The sequence below is a fragment of the Podarcis tiliguerta genome (genome assembly GCF_965153285.1).
Source record: "Podarcis tiliguerta genome assembly, chromosome: 6".
In the NCBI taxonomy this organism is placed as follows: domain Eukaryota; kingdom Metazoa; phylum Chordata; class Lepidosauria; order Squamata; family Lacertidae; genus Podarcis; species Podarcis tiliguerta.
The window spans coordinates 95,717,051-95,738,829 of record NC_139539.1 but is presented as its reverse complement, the minus strand read 5'-3'; the positions used below and the strand labels follow the sequence as shown (position 1 = coordinate 95,738,829).

The 21,779-nt window shown below is 44.3% G+C and overlaps 1 protein-coding gene across 2 annotated transcripts; it reads left to right on the top strand.

The window, feature by feature from the left end:
- Positions 1 to 1,006: 1,006 nt before the first annotated feature.
- Positions 1,007 to 21,429, top strand: NCF2 (neutrophil cytosolic factor 2). 2 transcript variants are annotated; one of them, XM_083446526.1, is made up of 15 exons: positions 1,007 to 1,571; positions 2,797 to 2,879; positions 5,577 to 5,685; positions 6,474 to 6,608; positions 7,231 to 7,338; positions 8,557 to 8,616; positions 9,250 to 9,293; positions 10,102 to 10,243; positions 11,375 to 11,434; positions 12,464 to 12,542; positions 12,886 to 12,905; positions 14,874 to 15,019; positions 15,117 to 15,231; positions 17,785 to 17,947; positions 20,534 to 21,429. In XM_083446526.1, the coding sequence occupies exons 1-15, from the start codon at positions 1,398 to 1,400 to the stop codon at positions 20,641 to 20,643; spliced, it is 1,548 nt and encodes a 515-aa protein (XP_083302652.1). In that variant the 5' UTR covers positions 1,007 to 1,397; the 3' UTR covers positions 20,644 to 21,429. The 2 variants fall into 2 exon arrangements, with proteins under 2 accessions (XP_083302652.1, XP_083302651.1); XM_083446525.1 differs by lacking the exons at positions 1,007 to 1,571; positions 2,797 to 2,879 and adding an exon at positions 2,904 to 3,561.
- Positions 21,430 to 21,779: the final 350 nt, after the last annotated feature.

Below are 21,779 nucleotides of genomic sequence, written 5' to 3'. Positions count from 1 at the left end.
TTAAGAAATGAATAAATGAATAAACTGCTGTTGCTGGAAACCTCAAGCGGTGGTTTCCCAAGGGCATCTGACTGGCCCTTGGATGAGTCCCTCATCTAAGAACAGGATGAGGAACTAGACCCACCATTGGTCTGATCCAGCAGCCTCTTCTAATGTAAAATCATATATTTAAATGTAGAAGGATTGAATCGTCCTATTAAAAGAAAGAAATCAGCACAATTGTTGAAAAAAAGGACAAAAGCGAGCCTAACTTTATTTCAAGAAACACATCTAGACAACCTGACAGCCTTCTCCTCCCAAATGATAAATTGTACTATGTGGGCAGGAAACTCCAGTATCTCCTAAACCTATTGCAGTTTTAAGCAGAAGTCAGGAAAATAGTTTTGGAGAAAGTAACATTATTCAACTATGCATAAGTATCTCTTCATCCTTTCCCCAGCAAGGCTGAACTGAAATGATGGGGTGGATCACTCATAAATGGCTGTGACTGGATCTTGGGCATCTGATTCTTCTTTGCCGACTCCTGACAGATTTCTATTTCCATTAGCATCATGATTTTTAGAAGGAAGTGTGTCTATGCTGCACAGGACTTTTATAGTGTGAAAAAGCCCACGAGGGAGGAAAAGGAGAAGGAACAGTCCTTGCCTCATATAGGAAAAGATTGCCTCAGGTTGAGAAACTGTAAAACTCTTCCTTACTGTTGGGGGAGGGAGACATCATCTCCAACATTTATCTGATGAAAATAGGGACATAACCATAATTTTATTATTTATTCCCCACCCATCTCACTGGGTTGCCCCAGCCACTCTAGGCATCTTTCAACATATTTTAATAACAAACATTTTTTTAAAAAAAACTTCCCTATACAGGGCTGCCTTCTAAGGCTGCATAGTTCTTTATCTCCTTGGCTCGGGGCCACATAAGTCCATTCCCTCTGATGCCCAGTGGCAAAGAGTGTGTGCCCTGGGTGCAAATGTCACCTCAGCTGTGAGCTCAGCACAGATGTGCAAAGCGGAGGTAGTGCTGCTCAGTACAAACAGAGGCAGGAGGGGAATCTGCAGAGGCAACGTCTGTTTCTTCTTCTTCTTAAGATCTTAGGAAAGTGAAATTCAGAAAAAGGAAGGCATCACTGTGGCTGGAAGGGGAGGAGTCGCTCTCGCCAAGTGCACCATGCCCAAGCCGACCTGCACAGAGAGAGCTCTGTTTAGAAAGCTGCTGTGCTTCGCCTCAGAGAGCCGGTTGGTATTACATCACCTCAGGCCCATTTCAGTTATTAGCTGAGTGCAGACACTTCCTGGTCTGTTTGCAACACACACCGAAGGGCTTTGCAGAGCGGGCAGAAAGTCAGGGGGCCTGAGGAACACCGCCTGCCCCTTCCAGGCCGCAGCAGCTTGGCCATGGCCCTGGTGGAGACCATCCGCCTCTGGAGCGAGGGTGTCTCTGCGGCAGATCGCAAGGACTGGGCCGGCGCCCTGGCCGCCTTCACTGCCGTTCAGAAGCCTTCTTCCAAAATCTGCTTCAACATCGGCTGCATCCACCTGATCATGGGGAATTTGGAGGAGGCCCAGCAGGTAAAGTGGACAAGTCTTAATATTGTGCAGGGTTTTTTTAAAAAACCCTAACTAACTGGTGGGTGGCTGCTGTAGCTGAGGACGTATTGGAAGAAGTTTCAGGGAGAGGGATTTGCACAAAGCCAGCAAAGAACAAAGTAAAGTTTCACATTTTTTATTACAGCAGTTCTGAGTTGCCGATGATTTAACTGGCAAGTGACGACTTTCTGTGCTAAAAACAGCTGGGTATTCTTCTACGTAATTACACCAAATAAGAATTTAGGATTGCACTGGTTTTGGCTGTAGGTTTTTCAAAACAAACGAGCAAATAAACAAACCTCCTCTGCATGTAGTAAGCTAGCAGATCAGGGGCGAAGGTTTAGTGTAGCTGTCTCCTTGATTTGTTAATTTTCTACTCGCAGGGATGGGTGACCTGGGGCTAGTCATTTTATCTCAGCCTAACCTATGTCACAGGGTTGTTGCAAAAACTAAATCGTGGGAGGTGGTGGTAAAGATAGAATCCTGTACACTTTGAGCAAAGGGCACAATATAAATATAATTATAATTATTATGATGCATATTAATTATGAAACACTACATTGTGATATGAACAGTGAAAGAGTACTATATAAAGATGATTGATTAAATATTATATTATTATGAGCCAAACTGTTACACCATTCAACCACTTTGCCAGAAGTTCCTAGAACTAGCGACAGGCTCAGGCCCAGCATGGCGGTCAGAGGAATTGTACAGGGCCAGTGAAACCACAAAAGCTGCAGTTGTAAAGTTCACCAATTGTTCAGAAGCTGAAGAGTGGAGCAGTGCGTAATAATAGCCTTGCACCCACCAGCCAGTGCTGTAAAAATGAGCTGCAGTAGATATTTCAAATCTAATAGTGAAATAGGAAATTGCATAAAAGGGTGTACATTGCAGGGTCATGTCACAGGTTTGACTCAGGATGACTGGCTAGTTCAGGTCATCAGTGCATTTTTGAACTGCCTACCCAAACAGCCAACACTCTTGCAGAGTTGCTTGGTTTTTGATTTCCAAAGCAATCCTGCCCTGCTGGGGGCCGAGCAATAACAGGGAGAGCTAGAAACTTGAGGGTCCCGGTGGAACCTGGCAGGTTGTGAGTAGAGGCTGCAGGTCACTGATCTTGCTGACTCCAGTGTTGGAATCCCGTCGGGAACACTTTGTGTGACAGAAGTCATGCCTATGTCTCCATAACGTCTGCTTCCTTCAGGCTCTTACCAGAAGCATTAACAATGACAAACACTTAGCAGTGGCCTACTTCCACCGAGGATCTGTGGCGTACCAGATGGAAATGTGAGTTGTTATTTTCTATCCTGGCTCTTCCTCTCAAAGGAGCCCTGGGCACCAAAAAACAAAGCAGAAGCAAAGCGAAAGAAACCAAATACAGTTAAAAACAAAAACATTTTAATAGTTAAAAAAAATTAAAACTAGGGGATGGTGACTCTGCTTGCTGCACTCGCCAACCTCACCTGCCCCATTGCCAACTGCCCTTCCCCCACAAATGACCAAATCTCCCTCACAGCTCAGCCCCAACTCCCAAATCCGTCTACCTTTAAAGCTCGCTGCAGGTGTGTTCAGTGGAGGGGGTGCCCTTCACAGCACCTGCCTCCTCAGTTCACACCTCACCTGGTCTGCTTGCTCCCTGGCTGCCGTTCCTCATGCTGGAGTTATTGTGACCACCGACTGGCAGCCACATGAACTGCCGCACAACAACAGCCTTACCCAGGAGTCGGCAAAATGTTTCAGCCGTGCGCTGGTCCACTGTCCCTCAGACCTTGTGGCGGGCTATGGAAGCAGCATCGGGGGGCGGGGGTGGGCAGCTGGAAGAAGAGGCAAGGGGGCAAGTAGTCCCCCCCCCCCAGCCGCTGCGCTTACCTTCCCAGGCGCTGCCACCACCGCTGCTTCTGCTTCTCGTCCGCTCCGCTCTCTGGCCCACAGAAGCACCAGGGCGGCAGCGGCGGAGGGAAGATGAGCGGTGCGAAAGGGCTGGCTCCGGAGAGGGGCTGCTTAAAATGGCGTTTAGCCCAGCCCCCTTCCTCCTCTAGGCAGGGCGGGGAGAAGCCAGGAGGAGGGAGGGAGGAGGTGCCGCCATGGTGTGTAAATGGCGCAGGAAAAAAAGGTGCAGCCTGATTGAACAGAATCCCCACACCGATCCACAGTCTGCGGGCCAGATCCTGAAGGCAATTGGACCAGATCTGGCCCGTGGGCCTTAGTTTGCCGACCCTTGGCATTACCCTTTTATGTACATAGGAAGACATAATGTAATATAATATCCTACAAGAGAGCTTTCCAAATTGGGTGTTGCGACACATTAGTGTGTCGACTGCAGTGTGTAGGGGTGTCGCATGAACACTCCCCACGCTCCTCACAGGACTAGAAAGGGGTTAGTTTAACCTCCAGTTTGCTAGTAAAACTGAATTACTGTGTTGCAAAATGATCCATATTTAAAAAGTGTGTCACCAACATGAAACGTTTGGAAAGCTCTGCCCTACAAGGTTAATGGGACAGTTTATGGTTTGTTTTTTTACATATCATCTTTATTAAATTTTCTTTTTAATATACATCATAATTGCCATTTTCCATCCAAAATATACATAAACCAATAAAAAATACTTGAGCGTTGGAAATTACATGAATTTATATAATAAAGTAAGTTAGTAAGACTTCCCTCCCCACAGACATGATGTTCATCAGTTCAGACAGTTCCCACGAGTCACATCCACGCCACACATTTAAAGCACTCTTAGACCATCTAAACAGTCATGGCTTCTCCCAAAGTATCCTGGGAATTGCAGTTTGTTAAGGATGGTGACCTTTGGAGCTATAATTCCCAGCACCCTTGGCAAACTACCGTTCCCAGAATTCTCCATGACTCTTAAAGTGATATAATAATAAAAATAAATGGGTTGCAATAACCCAAAATCTGGACCAAGAGAACCTGCATAAATTATGTGACTCAGACACATTTGCCTATATATTCTTATTTTGTGTAATTTATTCTTTTCCCTGTCAGATTTACATAAATTCTACTTTATATGAATAGATAATAATACTTATGTAGTAGAAGTAGTAGTAGTAGTAATAATTTAGTGCCATTGATGTACATGGTGACTTACGAAGTATGGAAGGGAAGATCTCCCCTTAGGAATTTATAATCTAAAATTTGACACAAGGAAAAGAACAGTAGAAGAGGAAGGAGGCTGGGGAATAAATATAATTATTTCAGTTATTTGTAGTTGCCAGACATTGCTCACACGCTTTTAAATCTGCCTTCCCTTCTGTGAGGGCTAGAAACTTCCTGTGACTTTTTAAAGAAAAAATGGGAGTGGGAGTGGGGAGGAAGAAAACTTAGATTCTCACTTTTCTGATTGGTTCTAAGCTCTGAGTTTTCTGTGCTTGCATGAAGTTGGTGAAGACTCACACAGTTACATTTGACAGATTTCCTGGCAGTGCTCTCAGTTCCTGAGGATGGCTCCAAAATGCAAGAAAGTGGATCAAAGACACTTTCTGTAGAGAAAAACCCTGGAAGAAAAAAGAGAGAGCTGTTTAACTAGAAATGCTTCCCAACATGTTTCGATGAAGCTCTTTATCAAGGGAAATCTGTAACATACAAACCAAAACAAAATTATGCACTATAAAAAGATGCTAAGTTTCATTCTCTGAAAAGACAGCAGCCCAGAATACAAAACCATACCCAGAAAATTCAGAGGGCATACAGCTTCAGCACTATACTGTGTCGTTGTTTAAATATTAACTATATACAAAAAATTGATTCATAAAAACCTTTAATACTCGAGATCACAATCACAGAAAAACTGTAACTTGCAAAAATACATAGAAACCTCCTTTAGAGCACGCCCTACGATGTGAATAAAAAGGAATGATTAGAACAATTGTCTTCGAATGGACGAAAGCACGTCTGAGGATCGTCAAAATATCCTGCCATTTTGTTTGCCCCTGAAGTACTTACTCTCCTTCCTTGCTTTCCAGGTATGAGTCAGCCATTAATGACTTGAAAGAGGCATTTGCTCAGCTGCGAGGGAACAACCTAATAGACTACAAGATCCTAGGCCTGCAGTTTAGGTTGTTTGCCTGTGAGGTAAGTTTGGGGTTTGAGGAATACCACGGGAAGCAGCCAACTGGCTCAGTGGGCGATGCCTCAATTTTAGCATATTGCCATCTAAGCTTACTTGCTTTTTTAAATCAGTTATTTTATTTGTGCCTTGCCTTCTTCCAATGAGCTCAACCCTGCGAAGGTCCCAGCCCAAAGACAAGCGTTTGGAAGCTTATTTCTTCACTGGCAAAGCACTAGGTCACATCCGCTCCCAAAGGCTCTCACACACAACCTGCCATCTAGCTGCTTAGGCAATCCACCTCTCTGTGCTCTGATCCAGACAATTGGAGCAACAGCGTGACAACACCCCTTTCAGCTTACTTAAATGGACTTTTCTGCTGCGGTGCGCTCAAGCACACGACAACAACTCCTGAGCGGCAGCTCTAGTTACCCCTTCTTTGTGCATGGAGACAGCGGAGGGGAGGATGGGGAGAGATTCCAAAGGCGTGATTCTCTGTGACCAACTTCCGCCACTGAGACTCCCTCACACCTCCTTTCCCCTCATCTCTGGCTACCCTGTCTCTCCCCCTGGACTCTCCTCTACCACTGCCCCTGGCACCTGCTTCACAGGTGGCTCAGAACCCCACAAATTGCTCATCTCTTCCCCTGGATCATGCCTCCTCTGCCTGCACATCCCCCACTCCTCAGGCATCTTGTTAGCTTCAGGAATTTGAACCCAGGTCCTCTCAGCAGTCTACCTGCTGCCCCATCCAAGGAAATGTGATTAGGTTCAGACCGTTATTCTCTGGCTCTCCTGCCCCTTTTCCCAACAGGTGTTATACAACACAGCCCTTGCCCATTCCAAGCTGGAGGACTGGAAGAAGGCAGAGGAGCATCTGGCTAGGGCAATGAAACTGAAGAGCGAACCCCGTCACAACAAAATCGACAGGGCCATGGAATCCATCCTGGTAAGAAAATGAAGGAAACGGCAATCAATTGGCCTAGGCTCAAAATACAAAGGCTTTGTAACTTTAGAGGTGGTGCATTGTGTGACCGTTCTATTTAAGAATGTAGCAATGCATCGCTTTGCTCTGGAGATCAAGAAACAGCTTCTGAAACTTGCATTTGAACCCTGAGACCTGGCAATCCCATCAAGATATGTATATGCACGTTGTTGGGGGAAATAGGTGTGCAGAAGTGAGGAAAAGCTGTGTTTTGAATTTTGTCTACTGTACTATTGTTTAAAGTTGCATAGGAATCCAGTCTTCCTTTGCATTTGGTTGTTAGAATAATGACTATAACAGTGTTCCTCAATCTAGTACCTTCCAGATTTTGCAGCAACTCCTACTGCCTTCAGCTTCAGCCAGCGTGGGCAATTGTCAGGGAAGATGAGAATTGTAGTTCAACCACATCTGGAGAGCGCCAGGTTGGGGAAGGCTGGGCTGTGGTGTGGCCCTCATTATCCTATGTGTAACAAGCATGGTACACAAATATCGGACAACGCATGCTGGATTATTATGCCATGTTTTTTAGCAGATAGCCTTGGAAAATGGTTGGTGATTGACTTTTGTGTGTGTGTGTGTGTTGCAGAAGCAAAGATTCTTTCAGCCCTTTGTGATTCCTGAAGGGAAGTTGTTTCGGCCAAATGAGAAGCAAGTGGCACAGCTGGAGAAGAAAGATTACTTAGGGAAATCTATGGTAGGAAGTTAATCTATGGCAGAAGTGGAATTACCCAGCAAATTTCACTTGTATTCCTAAAAGGTCATTCATGATAGACAGTAATAGAGTTGCAGCTGTCTAGAAAAACACAACCCGGCCTGCTCTGGTACCTTTAACCCTAGTTTGATATGCAGCAAGCGAAGCTTCTCGTAGCATGGAGAGAGCCACAACCAAGTCCCTGTGAAAGAAACAGCCACAGAGGCTGCCTGAAACGTCAGCAACTAACTGGCGCTATAATTTTATAATACAATATTTTAAAAAAGCACACCACAATAATAAAAAATAACACTTTCAGATAAGAATCCTCCTTTTACTATTCAATTCAAAGAGCGTGTGCAAGTTTTTATTGTGTTGTTCAAATAAGCAGACCTCCACTTGCCCCATGGGATTTCCCTCTCCTCTCCTTCCTGATAGTGTCCAGATCAAGGTACGTAATTGCACCTCTCTATTGTGCCTTGCTCAGGCCACACCTGGAGTTCTGTGCCAGTTTTGGGCACCACAAATCAAGGAGGATATTGGCAAGCTGGAATGTGTGCAGAGGAGGGCAACCAAGATGATTAAGGGTTTGGAAACCAAACCTTATGAGGAACAGCTGAGGAAGCTGGGTATGTCTAGCCTGGAAAAGAGGAAATTGAGAGGAGATATGAAAGCTTCCTTCAAATATCTCAAGGGCTGTCATATGGAGAATGGAGCAGGCTTGTTTTCTCCTGCTGTGGAGGTTAGGCCTCAACCAATGGCTTCAAGATACAAGAAAGAAGATTCCGACTAAGAACTTTCTAACAGTAAGAGCTGTTTGACTGTGGAACAGACGCCCTCAGAAGGTGGTGGACTCTCCTTCACTGGAAGTTTTTAAGCAGAGGTTGGGTGACTATCTGGCATAGATGCTTTAGTTGAAATTCCTGCATGGCAGGGGGTTGGACTAGGTGACCCTCGGGGTCCCTTCCAACCCTACAATTCTATGAATTCAGCTTATTGGCAAGGAATGCCAGGATCAAATAAAACTTCAGTGAGTCCCTAACAAAGGAGAGAAATAGAGAACCCTGCCAATAATTACTTTTATCTATATAGTGCTGAAGATGTAGCACTCAGAAGGTTAATATGAGCAGCCTAGCAGAAACCTAGATTAAGAGAGCATAAACCACTTGACATTACCAGTGTGAATAACGCTATTAATCATGTTCCTCCTTCTAACTCCAGGTTGTGGCTTCTGTGGTTGACAATGATGAGTTTTCAGGCTTTGCGCCTCTTCAGCCTCAGGTAAGACAGAGGACTTTTCTATGACAGAACATTTTGATGCACTTCCCCCCCAACCAGCTACAATCTGAATTGAGAAAAAGAATGACCTGGATGTGATTTAAGCTGTAATGTATCCTCAGGCTTGCCGTCAATGAATGCCGCCCTGGGAAAGATCCCTGATCAAGTTTTCAGGCAGAGAGGCAGGCAGCGCAGGCCACACACACTCCAGCAAGCATTGGGTGTGTGCCTGTGTTGCTCAGCTGTGCTGCTCTGTGGTGCATGCAAGCACTGCTGCTCTGCAGCATTGGTCTGCGTGGGCAGAAAGTGGTTGCCAGGCAGAGTAGTAAGTGTCAATGCACCACCTAAACTACTAGCCTGTTGCCCTTGAGATGCAGTGGGAGGTGCCGTCCTGCTGCCAGTGTTGAAGTAAGATTCAGCTGCCAGTCCAGCCAGCTTCTGTACAAGGAATGGGAGGATGCCCTCTTGCCTCAGGCAGCAGAACGTCTTGGGCTGGCCTTGGTAGCCATGACAAGACTCCCAACCCCCCTCTAGTCTGAAACACTTGCATCTCTCTTCAGGCCAGATAGATTCTGAACACAGGGCCTGACTTCAAAGTATAGAGGAGAGGTTAATGCTAAAATATGTTGCTTGCAGACATCAGAACCACCTCCCAGACCAAAATCACCAGAAGCCCTCAGGTAAGATCAATAAACTGCAGAGAACCCCAGCATTCAGTAGCTCCCATTGGTCTAGAAAGTGATTCGTAGGAGATTCTGCTCTCCTATGACTAGATAAGGAATAGAGAAATAAACCCAAAAATCTGTTTAGAACTGAGTACAGCACCATGAAGTCTGGATGTCTTCATTATGAGTATATGGGTGGTATCTGACAAAATACTTTTGTTAGCACAAGGATTTCCACTTCTGCAATGGAACTTCCTTTCCCTCTCCTCTTCCTGTGTCCCCCCCACACCCTTCCCAACTCTGCTCCAGAGGGTGGATTGAACCCCCATAATCAGTTTAGGGGGCACATGGGAGATGCATGGGGAAAAAAGAGGGAGGGGAAGTTCTGTTGCACAGCCAAAAGTTATTGTTCTCAGACAACTACTTGATTGGATACTGACCTATGAACCTACACCATCTTAACAGAAACACATTTATCCCCCCACCATTTTTTGCTTCATTAGGAAAAAAAAGGAAATAAAACATTTCAAACGAGCAAACACGTAGTGATATGAAATACAACTTTTGAAATACAATAGTCTGTGCTTGGGATGTTTGCACAAACTATTCCACTTAGGATTTGCTGTTTCAACAATATAAATAGGTGACCTCTGGGCCCATGTGCATAATAAAAGAAAGCAGCCACCGGACTATTTCCCCACACATCTAGCTCACTGGTGGGGTGGTTTTTGCACTCATTCCATTGCGTTCCCAGTGACTTGGATGTGCACTAAAGCAATCAGTTGATGATGATGATGAAACTGTCAGCTGATTTGTCACGCAGGGCCCTGCAAGGAGAACCTCACAGAGTCCTGTACGAATTCATACCAGAAACAGCAGCGGAACTTGAAGTCCTTCCTGGAAACATTGTTTTTGTCTTGAAGAAAGCGAAAGACAACTGGGCTACTGTTGTCTTTAATGGGAAGGTATAAGGCCAGCAAGGGTAATTCTACAGAGAACACCTGCACTGTTGTTCCACTGGCATGAACCATTTTGGGGTTGCATTCTAGTTGTCTTGAACTAAACAGTAGATAGCGGTCTACTCAGGATTTACTGCAGGGGGTGAAAAACCACATGTGCACTAGGTGGCACTGTTGAGCTACATCAGATATAGGGGCTCAGCACAGTGACACGTAGTCTAAAGTGCTTGAAGTTCAGAATGTGCTGTGGGCTTGAGTTCTGATGTGGACTAATTCTTCTGAGACAGAATAGTACCATCCCATAGGGTTGTCTCCTGCCCAGCTCTGCTCCTGGACCCCATGTAAAGGAGACATACCTTATTGGATCCAATATATGGTAGCATAGTTGCAGGTGGGTTTGCATGTTCATATTTGGGCTGTTTTCTGCTGTGCAGTACAACAGTTGATCAAGGGTCTGGAAACCAAGCCTTATGAGGAACAGTTGAGAGAACTGGGTATGTTTAGCCTGCTAAAGAGACCAAGCGGAGATATGATAGCCATAATATCTGAAGGGCTGTCACATGGAAGATGGAGCAAGCTTGTTTTCTCTTGCTCCAGAGGCTAGGACCTGAATCAGTGGATTTAAGTTACAAGAAAGGTGATTCCGACTAAACATCAGGAAGAGCTGTTCAACAGTGGAACAGACTGTCATGAGAGGTGGTGGACTCTCCTTCCTTGGAGGTTTTTAAGGTGGAATCGTCATCTGTCATGGATGCTTTAGTTGAGATTTCTGAATCTAGATGTCCCTCAGGATCTCTTCCAACTATACAATTCTTTGATTCCCCACAGTAGGGAAGCACTACACAAAAATTAGGTAAAATATCAGAAGGGAGTATGAGAAGTTGCCCTGAGATGAAAGAAACTGAGACCAGCCACCTCTCAGCACCTGCAGGCAACTTTTCAAGTAAAGCAACCTGCTTAGGCCTGATGGAGTGAATCAGTGAAGTTAAAATGCTGCCATTCAAAATCTGGAGATTGAACTCTGGAGGGGTGACAGAGCCCCCTGTGTGCAGTCTTGGAGTCTTTTCTTTGCCCACAATGTACAACTCTGACACCATCCTGCCTCCGAGCAATATCTTGGTTTTGCTTTTCATACAGCAAGGGATCATACCCTGCAACTTCCTAGAGCCAATGGGAATGAAATTCTCTTCAGGCCAGGTAAGACAATAAACATTGATTCTTAGGGCAAAACTTGACACGATAATTTATACAAGGCTGCTTGCCAAAAATGAGAGTGTGTGTTGGTTCCCCTCTCCCCCTCCGTAGCCCTCGCCCTACTCACCCATGTGCCAACATCACCAACATTCTGTGTTTCCCTGCCAAAGATGTCTGGTAGGGAAATGGCTCCTCTTGTAACATTAGTGGATGGGTAAGCTGTCTTGAATATTATGGATGGAGATGCACACCACTCATTTTCACTTATCCTATGTCTAGTTCCACTTTTGCTGTTACAACCAGGACACTTTGCTTTACGGTCCATATATTGTTTGGTTTAGTCTCTTGTTATTATTCTGGATAGAAAAGTAAGTCTTGGAATATAGACATTTAATTTCACATTTAAAAAACAACCTATGCATCTTAAATTATAAAACACTAAAGAAATAAGGCGATATACAAAATCATCACAGGAGCCAATATAAAGTACAAGGAACAGATAATCCTGGATAATGCTACAGAGGAAATATTCTGAATTGTCAATAATAAGACCATTATATTTAATATTTTTCTTTCCCTGTTTGCAAAACCCACAGGCAAAGGAAAGCATCTGGGAAGACAATAACTTGCCCAGGAACAGCTGAGATTTGAACTCAGCCCTCCCTGCACAGTGAGGGTCAAATGATCGCCTTCTCACATGGGCTCTTTTTGAGGGAATGGCATGAGTACAATGTGTGTGACTGGATTATGCATGTAAAATTGCTTCTCAGAATCCAATAGGCAGGATCTAATATAAGCTCATTTGCAGGCTCCTGGAATAGTTAACGGGATAACTTGTTGGTGAACGATTAGGCAAGGTTTCAAGTTTAAAACTCTTCCATCAAGTTAAACACTTTCTGTCTGTGGAATATTACAGAGTTACTCCAAATCTTACCTGTTCTTTCGCTTCCAACAAAGAGGGGCTGCCTTGCGTATTTTGGATTGCTTATTTCTGCGATGCATGACAGTCATGCTTGTTTCCATTTCATACAGCAAGGAGTTGGTGCAGATGTTGACATCCCTCCTCCACCCAGCTTTGCTGCCCCAGATTGCCCTGAGAGGTGTCCCTCAGGTAAGTAAGAGTGACAGACAGTGAATCCTTTCTAAGGTCCAATGCATATATGACAGTAGCTCTACTTGGCATGCTGCACAAGTATAAAGACTACACAGAAAGAGGGGAAGCAGGGACAAGTGTACTAAGCTCTTCCCTCTCTCCCCGTCACTTTGCCCATCACTCTTTATGAGTTGGAGTGAAAGTGAAGTTTCTGAAGTGAGGAGCCTTCTCTGCATGATTCAGAACACCAATTTTGTACGGTTCTAAATCACACTGAGAGCAACAGCCACTGCCTGTGTACCACCCAAGAACATTTTTTGGTTATTCCCTGCTCACAAAACTGCTCTTCTTTTTCTTCCAGATGAGGAAAGAGCACCACAGGTAAAGGACCACCTTGCAGTGTGAGCTTCTGGACATGGGACACAAGCCTAAGACTTGGTGTGATGTATTGACGCATAACTGAACCAAAACAAATTGAGGCAGGGCTGGGGCTGGGAAGTCCTCGCACTCTGCATTTGAACATGGCCAACTGGAAACCTAAGGGCCCCAGAGTTTTGATTTCAATTTTGATAGTTCAGTGTCCACATGTAATAAACAACAACAATAAATTATATGCCACCCATCTGATTGGGTTGCTCAGCCATTCTGGGCATTTCCAACAAATTATAAAACCATCATAAAATATCAAAAGTAAAAAACCCCCTATACAAGGCTGCCTTCAGAAGTCTTCAAAAAATCAGATAGTTGTTTACTTGTTTGACATCTGATGGGAGGACATTCCAGAGGGCAGGCGCCACTACTGAGAAGGCCCTCTTGCCTGGTTCCTGTAACCACACTTCTTGCAATGAAGGCCCTTGGAGCTGGACCTCAGTGTCCGGGTTGAACGATGGGGGTAGAGACACTCCTTCAGGTATACTGGGCCAAAGCTTTTGTATTGATAAACAAATGGCATACAAAGAAATAGCTCTTGCGGTTACCCTTGGTTTTGTAGCCCAGCTACTCATCCTTTAACCATGCCAATTTTCCTTGAAGTCAAAATTTAAAATAAAAACCTTAGGGATTACCAGTCAACTAACTTTGATTTCACTGATGTTCGAGATCCATTTAAGTTGGCTTTCAAGCCTGATTTGCCATCCTGTGGGATGATCGTTGCCATGAGAGAGAGTGGGAAAGACAAGCCTGTAGATTCTCCCGGACCTCTCCATGGCTTGTCATACCAGGATATCCCTCTGGACTGTAATATTCATGTTGGAGGCAACTTTCTGCAGTGGTTCTGCTCCTTGGAGGACCAGCTACAGAAGGTATAGCTGTGGGCTTGGTGATCAACAAGTCCCTCCCCATCCAGTAATTATGCTTTGGGGTCCTACAGGGTCCTTTAACAGCTACCTGAAACCACTGGAAGAGGTAATCCAGAGTTCGACTGAGATGTCACCAAGATGCGAGTGACACCAAGTGTTCTCTCTCTTTCATCAAACTCAGGTGTGGCACAGGGTGTGCTAAATCAGTACCTAGGCACAGTAACGGACTGGTTGAGGCTCACTAAACTGTGGCTCAGCCCAGACTAGATGGATGTTTGTGGGTGGTATTCAATTTGTTCTAATGGGGTTTGTTACTCCCCCAGCCCCCAAAAGCAGGGATAGGGCGCCTGTGTTCCTCCAGATGTTGCTGGGACTACAGTTCCATTACCCCTGACTGAGGCCGAAGGGATTTGCGGGGGTCGTAGGTTCTCCAGTCTTGCAGTAAAGGGTCATGTTTGCCACCCAGAGGTGCTTTTTAACCCAGCAGTGTGATTAGAGGCCCCAGTGACCTCTGAACACATTTAGCAGCTTAGACTGATATGCGACCTACCTGGACAGAGAGAGTCTTGTTTCCATTATCCATGTTCTGGTGATCTTTGCTGTGTGTCTATGAGGCAGAAGGCCTTTTTTGGTAGGAACACACTGACTGTGAGATGCTCCTCTGGTGCCTACCTCCTGGTTTTTTGGGCAGAGGTGAGAAGCTTTTTGCTTTTACTGGCCCTTAGTTATACTGATTTTGCTACTTCCTTTTTGAGTCTTTGCTTTTATGGGCTATCATTGTAACAGCATGAGCTCTCCATAGAATTTTGCAATTGGATGGTGTTGTAAAGATTGTAAATAAATAACAAGTTGCCTCTGAGCATATACAAACTTTAGATTTTTAAAGGACAAGGATTCCATCTCATGGCAGAGTTCCCAGTACATCACCATTTGCTTCAGAAATTAAGCACTCTTTCCCTTCTGCTGAACAGGATCCTGAGCACACATTTCAACTTATTTTTGAAAAATTAAAAGACCAAGGCACTCCTGTACCATTTCCCTCCTCCTACAGTTCATTGGCCTGGAGACCCTCTACATTGTCAAAGTGCATTACAAGTACACCATCGCCCTGCAAGGGAGCCCTGAGATGTCCTACTGCAGCCTCTTGGAGAAAGTGTGCCTGAAGCTGGGACTCTCACCCCAGCACACGAAACTGAGGTAGGAGATGCGCCCTGGCCTCCCTTTGCCAAATCCACCTCGACCGAGGAGAGAGGGATGCTTCTGTATTCACTTGTTTCTGCTGTCTCTTCTTCAGCTACCGACCTACAGACAGCAAGGAACTGGTGCTGCTCAGTGAGGAGAGCAGGATGGAGACCGTGTGGACTCAGGCCAGGGACAAGTGCTTGACATTGTGGTGCAGCAGTGAGCAGGTAGGCAATACTGGAGCAGCAGAAGGCATTCTGTCACCCATCTCCGCCCACTTCCCCAAAATATTTCAGAGCCCTTTGCTGAAAGTCCAGCTTCTATTTATTAACCCTTGTTAACCAGAACAGCAAAATGTGCAGGTGTTTTCCTGCTCAGTCACTCAGGAAGAAGCCCTGTTTCCTCCTTTCTTCCTGCAATCTGGCCCACGAGAACACTGGCAATGGGATAATTGACAAGCACTTTAATATTTATTATTGGTTTTTTTATTTTAAAAAAACCCATTCACTTTAATTAAACATTGCTTATCTTCAGCTTTTTATAGTTTTGAATTGACTTGATGGCATCATTGATGTTGGTGGATAAATATTTGAAAATATCCCAGTCTATTGATTGGAAGAGACAGAACGGCAGCCTAGCTTTCATTTTTGTCCCCCAACTGTGCCCACAGTGGAGTGTGCACCAAGTGTAATCTTGGAAACCTGGGTTCAAATCAAACTAAGTTCACTTCATGGCCATGGCCAACTTGATTCTCAGTCTAACCTTTGTGGGCAAAGCAAAAAAAGAAGAAGAAAAAAAGTGTGTGTGGGAAAATAAACCTGTGTATACCACCTGCAAAAGTACTAACAATCACCTTTGCCTTACCTCTTCTGCTTGCCCTCACCCTGCCTTCACTGAATAAAACACGCGCAGTTCAGGGTGGAAAAAGCATCCAAAGTACATGCATGAAAACTACACACAGATCCAAAATTGCTGAATGGGCATGTCCAGTTGAACTTTTGATTTCTACTGAACTGCAGGCATTTTGGAAAGAAGTTGCCATCTGGCATGGCAGGAAGTTTCTATTTAATACAAGCCTAAAACTGCTGCCTTGGTCTTGCACAATTAGCTGCACAGTTCTTTGGATCCCAGTCATTAGGCAAAAGCATACAACACTTTAAAGCACAAGATTTATTTTCTTCATATGACATTTGTATTTCCAAGGGGCAGAATAGTCCTGGATATAAATCTCAAGAGATTTCCAAAGCCATCAGTAAAAATTAGCTCCTATCTGGTGGCCAGCATTCCAGGAATATTCTGGAATCTACAGCTTGTGTGTGGAAGAAATTGAAAACAGGTCATTCCCTCAATAAGCTGGCCTCAATAAGTGTGAACCTATAGAGGTTTGGTGCACATTTTGCACAGCAAGGGACCAGGAGATGATGGCAAGGTTGGTAGAAGTGTTGTGCTGAGCTGTTTGCTGGCCTCTTAGCAACTCTCACCTCTTTCCCAGTACACAACTCATCTTTTCCCTTGCCCATACAATTGTGACTAAGGTGGGATACATGGAAGTGGGATGAGGCTTGCCCATAAAATATATAAAATTAAGAGTGGAATTGTATTTGAATAGCATATTCATAAGTGGGCTTGAGGTTTTGGAGTTCTCTTCTAAGCTCTGATCTGCATTGTAAAATTAGGGAATCTTAGGGCAGGGAGTCTTAGAACTGGCTCATATCATAGTTACAAACAACCCCAAGAAAACAAATACTCCATCTTATTTGTTCCAGTAATTCCCAAACTCCTAGAAGCTGTCAGCATATGACAGTGGCCATACCCCAGGGAACAGCTTTGACCGGCTGGCTAAACCAGATGAGGGTGGCCTATGAGTTTCAAACCCTCGGCAAGTTAGGGACTTCACTTGCATGCCATTTCTGCGTGTGCTGTAGAGGGAAATGAGAGGCAGATGGGGCTCATTCACCTGCGAAGGTAGTCCATCAGATCCTCACCTCTGCTGCCTTGTGGGACATCTTTGGGAGAAAGAGTATCTAAGATGGATATTGCTCTGCTTTTCTTTGGACCACGTCAGCAAGGCCAAGAGAGTGGTCTTGTCGTCTGGACAGCCCAGGATCTCCATACACACTGCCCAGGCTTGCACCCTGGAGAGGTCACTTTGCTGCTGCTAACTCAGCAGTTTGACTTCACCCTTGGAGACACAATCCATTGTTTCTCAAGACAGATGGATTTTTCTGCACAGTTCATTGCTCTGGACTTGGGACCTTTCCTGTCAGATGCCCCTGCAGGTGGGTAAATCCGCTGCACACAACTTGATATTTTGATCACCCCCAACACGGCGTTACCTGAATGCCCAGAACAGAGTGTCATACAGAAACATAGTGGGCAGGCTCCTCTGATAGGAGGTAGCGCTCTCTTGCCCATTGTAAACACAGCCCTTCCTGCTTTGAAGGGATGGAATTGTGCCTCAGACACCTGATGTTTCCAAACCATTTGCCCCAACCCTTCTAAAAAAAGTTCGGGACTCTGCTGAACTTCAGCATACAAACATGATATCCACGTGAAAACATGAGAGAGGAGGCCTAATACTGGCTCTGTGAATGACTTAATTTCTGTTAATCCTGATGAAGATTTTCCAGTTGCAGGTGCAAGATTAACTGAAAATCTTGCATTTTTACAGCAGTATTAGATAGATATGAAGAACGTGGGAGGCTTGCTTGTTTTTTAAATGTACTGCTAATTAAGGAAATGGCTAAAGAGATGTTTGAACTGGCTGTTTCTTACACCAGGCAGACAAAGACAATCTAAATATGGAAGATGGAAAGGAGGCTGAGCAGAAGATAACAAAACAGACAGGTGCCAAACAGGTTGTAGCACGGTATACCTATGAAGCCAGCCAGCCAGAGGACTTGGAGTTCCAACAGGGGGAGACAATACTTGTTCTGGCTAAAGGTAAACTAACCCTAAATCAGAGAACCTTACTAACCATACATGGGGGATCTACCACCCTACACAATTTTGGGACATTACGCAAAAGTTGCCATAACTCGCATCTATTGAGAGAACTTCAAGGATGCAAATTCATTTTCTTGACAAATCAATTCTAACCTATAATTTGCTATATTCACTGTGTTTTCTTCAAGAGTGTGAACATGCAGTACTTGAAGGCCATGACCTGTATCAGGCATGTGTATCGAGGTTTCTAAGCCCAAGAACCATGCAGAAGACCTCTTCCTTAGGGTCAAGAGCTCTTTCAGAAAGTGGTGCTGGTACCACTTGCTCATCCTTCTGCCCTCCATTTTGGACCCCACCATCATCAGGAGAGCACCAGGCTGCTTAAGTCAATAACTGGCAACTATGGGCCCCTTGCATCTTCTACAGCTGCCCTTCTCTTCTGGGCTCCTTCTCCTTTTTAGCTCCCATGGACCAAGAGATGCAGAACTGCCAGACTGCAACCTGGAGGTCCTGCTTCTAGCTTTAAACCATCTGATGCAGGAGGATTCTAGACATCCTGCTCTAATTCCCCCACTGGTCATCTCACTCACCTATGCTATGGAGTAGTCCCAATGCTCATGCTCGTTCCAGCAAGTACTGGAAAAAGGGCAGACACAAAGATCAGCGAAGGAATGGGGCAGGAGGTGTTGAGCTGCATTCTCTCTCGCTACCTCATGACCTTTAAAGAAGTGGTGTAAAACCTGTGGCCCTACAGGAGTTGGTAGATTAAACTCCCATCGGCTACATCCAGCCTGGCTATTGGCCAAGGATGGTGGGAGTTATAGTTCAGCTATGCTGCTCATGTGTTTTAAAGTAGCAAACATGATTGCTAGGCTGTAATCTGACAATTTAAGGCTGGGCATGCATGGCAGAAAAGCCAGCTGCCTCTTGCTGGGAATCAAGCTTGAACTTCTAACATTTATTAGAGAATTCACGACCATCACTGTATAACACTTTCCCACACTTCTCAATTCAATTGCATTTTGTAGGTTGGGAAACAATCACTGATTCAATCAGCAGTCACCTGAAAGCAAATTGGCTTCCACTGGTAGGAAACCAATTCCTGCTGTCACTAAACTCCATATTCTGTTTTGGCCATTGCCATCTTATCACACAAACTATGCTGGTCAAGAGAGCTTGAGGAACCATCAAGAACACATTTAGTGGCTTGAAGCCATGAGGGTTGCTCCATGTAGAGGGGAAGAATAGCTTCACAGGCCAATGGGAAGGGGAAATTGCATCTTGTTGTGGAATATATCCTATATGAAAGTTCAACCATCTTATGCTCATCTTTGCATGTCAGGAAATGGCAGAATAGAGCTCAGGACAAAACTATTATACAAGTAAGAAAATAACCATATACCTGTACATAGCAATTTGTTGCTCAGTATACTTCCTGTTCCATATGAAATTACTTATGCTAAACAGACATCCTAGTTTCACAATACCAAAGTAAATGGGTGAGTGTGCTTTTGAAAATTCTAACAGTACTTGTCTGCCTCCACCTGGATAATTCTGTGTCTCATCATATTCTCCATCCGCAGATAAAATAAGAAGGGCAGTTCAAACACTACCCACTGTTTTGATAAGGCTGTTAAGGGAACCCACTGTAAGATAGCAAAGTACCAAAGAAGCCAAGGTACTCTTCCTCAGATGCTTCCCCAAACATCTCATTGAAGGGACTCTCTGTTCTGAAAGACATCTGAAAGCCGTTGCTGTAGAACGTCCTTATTTTTCTGGTGTATCAGCTATGACTTCTCAGCAAGACTTGCAGGGGAAACAGCCTGTGGTTGGTTTATGTTTACGTGTATCTGGACCTTAGACTTCGTAATGATCCAATAATTCTCCAAGTTATTTCTGCAACCTCATTCTTTGAGTTTTCACCTGCCATTTATGCTGCAAGTGGTTTTCTTCTAACAAGACCCCATTATTTTAATTTCAGTTTCTCTAAAGGTAGACTATATTGGCACTGGAAGAGCCAAAGAGCTCAACTCAGTCCACTCAGTGCAGCCTTGAATGGCATTTTCAGCAACACAGCTTGAGGGAGGCAAAAAGCTTCCCCTCTCAAAATACTGCCGAGAGGCAGTATTTCAGATGTTAACAGATGTAGCAATCTTAACAGATGAAGATGGTTAGTCTGTTCCTACTTAACTGTACAAAAACACACACAATTATAATTCTTAGTCCTTTATGAGTATCAAGTACTGATCAGATGATCTGGCTCTCCATTATTCCCAGTCCTTGTTCTGACATGAAAGGTATCTAGCAACAAGAGGGGTCACGGCCTCTGTACCTTCAGGAGTTGTGAAGCAACTGGTAAGTGCAACTTGTCATGTTGGGATAAGAGAAGTCGTACCTTCAAAAATTCCCTCTGCTGCAAAACTATGAGAGGCACAAGGAGATCCATTCTCCTTTACATCTTGGTTGCATTTCTCGAAGGCACTGCAGGTTCTGGTTGGATTCTTTACATTCCACCTCTTCCTGATTCTTGCCCATTAATGGATTAAGTTTGTGACTCTAACACAATGTTATTTCATCTTCTAGTGAATGATGATTGGCTGGAAGGGGAGTGCAATGGAAAAGTTGGCATTTTCCCCAAAGCCTTTGTTGAAGAAGACAGCAGCCAAGATCCCAAATCTCTTTCTACAGTGTAACAAGCTCAAAACCCTACAAAGAACCGAGAGGACCCCGGTGCGTTTTCCTCTGAAGGCAACTCATCCCATTATAAGACATTTAATCCATGTTCGCTGATCTTCTAGGGATTGATTTATCTTATTTTTTGAATTTTATATTCTGCTTAAATGAATATCCATTGAGGTCTGCAGTGGGTTTTTAAAAACTCATCTCCTAGCTAAAGCATGAGCCAAATTGGTTATATGAAAAAACTGTTGGGTTGATCCTTCTATGTCCAGTCATAATAGTTACAGCAACAGCAGATATCATGGTTGTCCATTTCAATTTCTGGTAGGGGTTCCCAGGTCACAGTCTATAGAGGACATGCACACAGCTTTAAATTCTCTAAGATGAATCACCCTTGGCTTCTGCATCCTCTTGCTGCTATAAGGGTAACACCTTATTTATCAATCAGGGCACCTTATTCAAGATGAAACAAAAGATGCAGGAGAAGCTACAAGGCCTCTCATGTCCTGCAGCCAAAGAGTTTTGGTTGTTTCTCTTAACTGCATGTGTGTCTCTGGGATACAACCTGGGAATCCTAGTTAACAGTCATGAAAAGTTGGTTTACAAGAATTCAGCTTCCAGGTGATTAATAATCAGCGGTTTAGTTACTCTGCAATGCCTTTCCAGAATGACAGCTACATTTTGAAATGCTTAATAAATCCTTGAAAGCCAGTAAAGCTCTCAGTAACTTTTAGATGTTTGAAGTTTCCACAAAAAGCTGCAGTTCTGTCCTTTTATCAATAAAACTGCATTGTTGTTTAGTGTGTGTCTCTGTATTACCACTCAGACTTAAAGAAATCATGAAATGACCCCTTAGTAAAAAGGGCTGGCATTTTCACTCCAGTTACAAAGAGTTAACATTAGATATTTATAGTATCCAAGTTCTGGAAAACTATTTAGTAATGTGTATGTCTCTAGCATTTTGTCATCACCAACTGAAATCAAACAGGAGATAATATTTTGCTTGGCATCGAAGCTGCAACCTCGTCTGCTCTGGACTTGTCCCCACCTAGATGCTTAAGTGCAGTCAAAGCTTTCACTGCACTATAAACCCCTTTCACTACTGAACAGAGTAAGATGTCATAATTTAGCACTTCCTCTTTGGGGGGGG

Coding starts and splice junctions, on each gene's coding strand:
- NCF2 (XM_083446525.1), top strand. CDS start 3,281: ATGAACTGCCGCACAACAACAGCCTTACCCAGGAGTCGGCAAAATGTT. Junction 3,562..5,576: donor CGGCGGAGGGAAGATGAGCG/GTGCGAAAGGGC, acceptor CTTGCTTTCCAG/GTATGAGTCAGCCATTAATG. Junction 8,617..9,249: donor TTGCGCCTCTTCAGCCTCAG/GTAAGACAGAGG, acceptor TGTTGCTTGCAG/ACATCAGAACCACCTCCCAG.